This window comes from Portunus trituberculatus, chromosome 16, assembly GCF_017591435.1.
Source record: "Portunus trituberculatus isolate SZX2019 chromosome 16, ASM1759143v1, whole genome shotgun sequence".
NCBI classification, from domain to species: Eukaryota; Metazoa; Arthropoda; class Malacostraca; order Decapoda; family Portunidae; genus Portunus; species Portunus trituberculatus.
The window spans coordinates 15,232,381-15,240,385 of NC_059270.1; the positions used below are offsets into that span (position 1 = coordinate 15,232,381).

Consider the following 8,005-nt stretch of genomic DNA (forward strand, 5'->3'; position numbering starts at 1 on the left):
CCTACCTTTTTTCTTTTCTCTCTAGCTATAAAGCTTACTTCACAGTCTACATTACCCAGACCATTTAATTCTAACGTTCATCTATCACTGATTAACTTGTATATAATCTTACCTTGCTAACATCATGCTCTCCTCTCCCTGCAAACTTACCCATTTCCTTCCTATACACATCACTCACCCTGTGAACAAGACGTCAGTTTCCAATAACACCTTCACTTAAGCCCAGCCAGCAGCAACATCACTACTTCCACCACAACGCTTTCCCTGACAACGACATAACTTTCGTGATAACACTGTGGGAAGAATGAAGGAGAGAGCAAGTTCCTCACAGTGGGCAAACAAAGGAATGTAAACAAAAGTGAACTTGAGCTTTCATCACATCGATTTTTTTTTTTTTTTATAAACAGTGCGGATACCTTTCGTCTCTTTCACTTGGTTTAAATAATTATTATCGTTGTTACTACTACTACTGCTACTAGTCCTACTACTACTACTACTACTACTACTACTACTACTACTACGTACTATTACTACTACTGATGCTGCCTCTGATCTTGCAACGGTTGTATATATGTATGCATGTATGTATGTATATATATATATATATATATATATATATATATATATATATATATATATATATATATATATATATATATATATATATATATATATATATATATATATATATATATATATATATATATATATATATATATATATACATACACACACACACACACACACACACACACACACACACATATATATATATATATATATATATATATATATATATATATATATATATATATATATATATATATATATAATAGTAGTAGTAGTAGTAGTAGTAGTAGCACTAGTTGTGGTTATTCACTTTACGACTGTACATTTGTTTGTCTTTCCTCTCCGATGACATTACATTGTTTACGTGACCTTGTTTTGATGACTCAGCATTGCCTGGGGGAGAAGGAGCAGGCACTTCAAGGTCATAAGGTCATGTTGGATTGCCTCACACCACACTAATACATTACAGAGTGGCACAGAGTTAAGAGAGAGGCAGGAAATGGGGAGAACATGACCGCGTCCTCAGGTACCTCATGAATGTTCCTATGACAGCGCAACATCTTAGTGTAACACTTACTCTTTTTTACGGCAAAAGTCAGAATTACAAAACACCATGCACTGAGAGTTCTATTAGAGCGGTTGTCATTTCCTTCCCTGAATTATTACATTACATTACCATGTTAGAAAAGTTTTTTTTTTTTTTTTTAGCTGAAATCCATATATGAAATTGCTGTTTCTCCTCCCTTTGTCTCCTTTACCAGCCTCTACCATTCCTTTCATCAACATCTATCCTTCCTCGCTTCTTCCTCTACCCTTTCTCTTCCCTCACGAGTATCTTCTATCCATACACTCCTACTCATTAACTTTCTCTCCCCTTCAATATGCCTTTTTTTGGTGTTTCTTTTTTGAGCTATTCCCTCGCTTGTTACTTTAAGGAAATATTACATGTATTCAGCTGTTAATTTCCTAGTCTACAATGCCAAAAATGAATAGAAAGAAAGTATTACAACACCATCATATCAAATAAAAATAATTGCCTCTATTCTATTTCTGAAATTTGTAGCCTCTCAGATGTGATTGGATTATGAGTAAATAACAGCAATAGTTTTCTTCCACATATGAAAGTATAGCAATTCAAAACAGCATAAAGGCTGTATAGTATCTAGCTCCAGCACGGTGTTGTGTTGGTTTACCCACGATTCCTCCACATCAACAGTACACCACAGCGACATGAACGCACCGGTTCGAATGATGTCGGCCGGTCATCTCTATCAGAAAAAAAATATATGTCACTTTTACATCTTAGCAATGAAGATAAAAATAAATAAATAAAACTAAAAAAAACAAGAGAATAAATAAATAAATAATAGCAATAATAATAATAATAATAATAATAATAATAATAATAATAATAATAACAATAACAACGAAATGAAAAAAAAAACACTACATAAGAATTTAATAATTGTCTGCATCCGTCACTCATTCTAAGGAGATGCGTGTGTTATTCGTTATGCATTGTTCTGTATACTCAGACTTAAGGAGTTTTGTTATGACTTCTTATTGCTCTAATTAGTTGTCCATAACTTGCTAAGTTTGAGTACACTGACTGACTGACTGATAGACATAAAGCCTCGTAACAGCTGGGTCAATCTGTGCCTTGCTTTACGTATTCACCACCCTAAGTAGCACATAGTCCTAGGACCCATGGTACCTTCCCTACAGCACATCCATATTAAACCCCTATCCACGTGAAAACCATGACAAGAATACCTAACAGTATCTCTAAACTGCTGGGATAAAAGGAAGTGAACAAAGTTCGACAAATGAAAGGAAACGTGTGACATGAAAAGACGGAAATCCAGGAATTAAAAACTACATTACGTAACTTAATGAAAGGAAGCTACGATAGCTGACAGCAATGGCGGCCCAGGAGTGGGTCAGCACGTGGTGGTAGTGTAATCGGATGACCTTACAAGGAGAGCTAGCCGGGCGATCATGTGAACGCAGCCCCAGCAGGGAAAGTGCACCTTCCCTGCCCACCAGCTCGTCCGCCTCCCCCGCCCCTCCCCCCGTCTTCTTTTAACCTTCATAGACTACAAGGACGTGCACCCTAGCCAGTTTCTGTACACTCGGTAGTGAGGCAAGTTCTTGTGTTCACTGCTCACCACGCACCGCGTTATAGCAATCACACGCCACCACTTTCCCCTTTACAGCAGCGTTTCCCAACCTGGGGTGCTAGCACCTCCTGGATGTGCTGATATCAATTATAGGGGTGCTGAGAAGTGATGCACACACTTCACTTCCTTTTATCCTTCTAATAACAAGATATTAGTTAGGGGTGCTGGACTGCTTACACAGGTTGGAAAAGGTTGGAAAACGCTGCCTTACAGCCTTTACTCCTGAGGGTTTCTGACGCATAAGATCCATCGAAGGGCAAGTCAAACGTAACCATAAATTGATAATCTTGAGAGAGAAAAAAAATACATATACAAGTAACCTTCCTTTTCTATGTTGTATCTCAGAAAGGATTGCATCACGTCTAAAAATATTGGTGAGTCACTCTCTCCCTTCCTCCTCCCCACTCCCTCAGCATTCCCACGTCTCTCCATTCTACAGGGAAGAGCCTACACATATTGGCGGAACAAAGTAGCAAAAACCCAAATGTGGATGGGCTGGACACGCGCTACCCGCAGGGGCGCGCGCCATTTACGGCAGCCATGAAGTGAGTCCTGAACTGGCCAAGTAGTGACGACAGACGATAACCTCCTGGTTTCCGTTGCACTCTTACCTGGACCATCACTATGAGCCTTTACAAATGCCTCCCACTTAAGGCGGCGTCACACTAGCACTTTTCCGTCTTTTTCTGTCAATTTTGTGACGACTGTCAACTTTTGCAGACGGTGGCCGTCACACACAAGCTTGCTTCCGCCTTTGCCGCGCTTGTCAATTGTAAACAAACATGGCTCCTCATTCACCCCAGCAAGCCGCGGCTTTTTTGCACCTTATAATGTAATCAGCTGTTCTGTGATCCCAAAGGCAACGGTGACCTCTAATACTCTCTATGAGAAATTCGTCAGTGTGTTTTGTCCACTGCTCATCTTGGCCAGCTACTTGGAAGTTGCCTTGGAAATATTCAAAAGCGTCGCACATTCGCACTCCCTTGGAAATGTACACAAACAACTGAGGAACTTTTCATTGCTAGGCTAGAAGAAAAAAAAAAATGTATACAAATATATATTCATCAACTCATTTAAATTTCTTGTCATGATAATAGCATTCTTCCGTTTAAAAAAAATTAGAAACCATAGTTCTTATTTTGACTAAAAATTGGCGCTAGACGAAAACGATGCGTTCCGTCTGACTCAAGACGACGGAAAAAGTTGACAGAAGAGTAAAAAGACGACGGAAATCGCCTGAGAAGACGGAAAAAGTGCTAGTGTGACGCCGCCTTTAGCATGACTTTGTTCATCTTTTTTTTTTTCTTCTTTTCTGAATCTATATGGAATGTCCTTGTCGCAGCCTTTCGCTTTCCCAGCCTACAAGTCATACCAACAACATAATAAACAACCTGCTAGTCATTTATTTAATTCCTAACCGCAAAAAAAAGAAAATAAATAAATTAAATTAAATAACAGTAGATAAATAACAACATAGAATTTATCTATTTTCACTCTACATCCTCCACTACAAAATATCGGACGATGAAAATAATCCACTAGAAGGAACCCAAGGGAAAGGCACGCAAGTCGTAGCCTGTCTGGCCTTACTCACACTGGCAACTCCCGACCCAGCGCTTCCCAAGAAGTCAGGTAAGGAGTCAAGGTCAGACAATTCATCCATCCCCTTCCCCCCTTTCACCACACACAATCATCTGATTAATAAATTTCAGACCCTAATGAGACGTTTCTTATCATGATGACTCGCTCCAAGCACATTACAGAAGAGAATCATTGTACAAGATCTTCCAGTTCATGACCCTGTGATTTCCTAAATTTAGGCTTACTTTTCAAGCGACTATCAAAATAAACCTTTGCGCACCGACATTACACTAAGAGAGCAATAGTTTCATTCAGAAAATAAAACCATGTGCCTCGTAGTCCTTGGACAGAAAAATCTTTGCTCGTGATTTACTAATCATGCTATATCGAGATGACATGATCCCAGGCGTCATTTCGTAAACTGTACATACACATCCCCCTTCATGACCTTATGCGTCTCCATTCACCACGCTTCCCTCCGTACAGCTTAGCAAATAAACGACTTGCAACTAAGTTTTCTACACATAAAAGCACCATTCTATTCTGGTTCATGGGTTCGTATCCTATCACTGTCAAAATGTGATGCCAAAATTACATGCATGAATAAATAAATAGACACGGAAAATAAACAACAAGCAAATAACATTTCACTACGACTAAGACCACCGATTTCGTCCACCAATCGTCAAGCAGCACGACACTCCCTCATTATCTCATAGTCTCGGCTTGTTCTCCTCATGGCCAACCACTCGGAAAGCTGGACAAGTAGCGACGGTCAAGGCAAATGTTTCAAGCCCTCGCTGATTAAATAAACAGTGAACTGAAGGCAACTTATTCAGTACACGTGCTGCATTTTTATGCAAGGACTGTCAGCGATAACCTTATGTACAAGCCAAGTAAAAAAAATCCTTAGGCAAAACACGTAAGGAGAACATGATTGAGGTATAAAAATTTGCTTGTTAATTTCGTTTCGTAGGAATGAGAGAACCTTCAGTGTGTGATTTATTTAGCTTTGAAAGGCAGAAAAGAGTGGAAAGGTAGTGAGTGGTCAAGATCTAATTCTTGGCAGTGATGGGTAGCATCATAGCATGGAGTGATGTGTGGTAATAAGGCAACAGTGTATTAAAAGTAAGCAATCACGAAAAAAAAAAAATAAATAAGAGAGAGAGAGAGAGAGAGAGAGAGAGAGAGAGAGAGAGAGAGAGAGAGAGAGAGAGAGAGATTTAATGTGACAAGCAAGTCAAACAGTGTGTGTGCATATAATACTATTCACGAAACAAGTAATCTTAATCAGACGAATTAATTGCTTTAACGATTATAATTCTCTCTCTCTCTCTCTCTCTCTCTCTCTCTCTCGTGAGAAGTCAAATGATTACTTAGTGTATGTGATTTTCGTCTGTTTAACCCAATATGTGACACAAAGCAAGCCTAAAGGAATAAAGCAATTATACGCAAAAATACATGATGATAGTCAGCCTTTTACCTATTTCTATATGAATCAACGCTGCTAAAAAAAATAAACACAGATAAAAGAAAAAAAAATCCTCATCATCCATTATGCTTAATATAGTGCATAATCATAACTAAAATAGAGATAGAAAAGATAGAAAAAAAAAAACTATTTATCTGCAACTCATATGCTTGTTGTAGTGTACATAGTTGTATACACTAAGATTATCGATGATACCGTAAACAAATCACAGCTTCCCGTGTCTATCTATCTACAAGTTTTTTTTTTTTCCTTTTCTCATTACGTGAGGCCAAGGCTGGCCACTACCATGTTTATCGCAATGACAACGAAGGAAGACAAGACACCGGTCTGGGGACATTAAGGCCGATGAATGCATGAATGCGGTCACTCATGAGCTTCGCCACCACTAGTAACAACAGTTCATGGTGCATTACTCTGCTTGATATCACGTCGCACCATTGAAAGCTTAGTAAACCTATAATGATTGGGGAGGAGAGAACTGAACTCAAATTTTATAAGTGTGGAATAAGCGCCAAAAGTCTTCCCCTATTAATGGGCAAGCACCACTGTGCCACAGGAACGTCGCCAGACTCCTAAACTAATGAGATTCTCTTCGGTACAATATTTTCTACAACCTAAGGTAACCTGAAGAAAGATTAAATAATTTACTTTGGAATTAAGACGATTTTTTTCTTTTAATTAAAGCTAGCTCCTCCCACATGCCCCTTCTACAAGTCCTCCTCTACATGAACTCCACTGACGTTACGTCTGTGGTGGCTACCATCACTATGATGAAGCACAAAATGTGTGCTCCCTCTCACCAAGAAATAAGTCCCAAGTAAGCTAAAATCATGCACCTGGATAAGATTAATTCCTAACAGAAAAATAATGTTTTCTGAAAAAGTATCGTTCTCTACATTTCAAGAAGCCCTGAGAGTTTCTTACCTTCTCTTCACCCCACCCCCCTCCCCACGAGACCTGACCGGACGGACCCACAGCAGCCTCGAGCCAGAAAGTGAGAGTCCAGCCGCTAGCGCCGCCCACCTCTGCGCAGGTTTGGGTAGGTACGATAGCTTCCCTTGGGCGGCCGGTCACCCTAACTGATCCATTGTCCGTCGTACGTCAGTGGGCCCTAATCAGGTCCAATCACTTATCTACAGACACCATATGAACCGCAAAACCGCAGATTCACACACCATGCCTCGAGCTTTGACCCTTATTGAACAATTAAAATTATACATTCCTGCGTCTCCCTTTGTCCTCCGTCCCAGACACCGGCAGGTATTGGTAAATGCATGAAGTATACCAAACAGTGGTCTGGTCATGTTTCGATAACATGCGGATGCTTAGCAACACAACAATGCAATAATTATGTCCTGTTGACATTCATGGGCAAACCTGTCGTGTGTTCGTCTTCTTCACAGTGACGTGGTATCCCTTTATTCTTCCTCCCTCACCCACTCACCTGCTTGTGGTTCTCGTTGGCAATGTTGACGCCGTTCACTTCGATGATGCGGTCGTCCTCCAAGAGTCCAGCCTTCTCAGCTGGAGAGTTTTCGTCCACCTTGCCGATGTACTGGCCAGGTTTAGACTTTTCAGCATGCAGGTTTAAAGCCATAGCCCTCGAAATCCGGCCACTTTACGATGATGCAGTGGCGGGGCGCGGGCGCGTCACTGGGGAGGGCAGACATTGTGGGAGAGGGTGAGAGTCGCGGGTACAAGAACGAGTAGTGTAAGGATAATGTCTATCCAAAAAAAAAAACTTGTGCCTGGTGAGTTTTGTTGCCGCGCGTGTCACTCAATCTCACTCATTCGCCAGACTGACCCGTCAACTTCTCGTTCTCGTTGCCAGATTTCCCAAGGACTGATAACTTTTGTGCCACACTCGGGAAAAAAGTCGTACAATTCATTTCCAACATACTATGATACTATTTCATATTACAGAGTGAATAACTCCTCGGACTGATTGCAGCTCGTGCATTCTAAAAGTATGTAAATTATTGCTTCTAAACGAAAAATGCATATGTATACTGATGGGCCTGTAAACTAGCACAGGAGTATTGGTCGTGCGCCAGGAAGCCATCGGCCAGCCAGCCAACAGGTGGGTCATGAAGGACTGCGTCACGGGCTGCAGGTGTGCTGCCCTTGTCCTCTGCAGTCTGACACCTTCACAAGCAAACGATTCTACCGTACGCGAAACACG

At 40.6% G+C, this 8,005-nt stretch overlaps 1 protein-coding gene across 1 annotated transcript in view; it reads right to left on the minus strand.

The window, feature by feature from the left end:
* The window catches only part of LOC123504508 (Na(+)/H(+) exchange regulatory cofactor NHE-RF1-like), a 70,816-nt gene extending 63,172 nt beyond the window's left edge, over positions 1-7,644 (minus strand). Inside the window, 2 exon segments of the mRNA XM_045255080.1 lie at positions 7,268-7,411; positions 7,413-7,644. Coding sequence (XP_045111015.1) covers positions 7,268-7,411; positions 7,413-7,493 — 225 coding nt within the window. The 5' untranslated portion in view covers positions 7,494-7,644.
* Between the last annotated feature and the right edge of the window lie 361 nt (positions 7,645-8,005).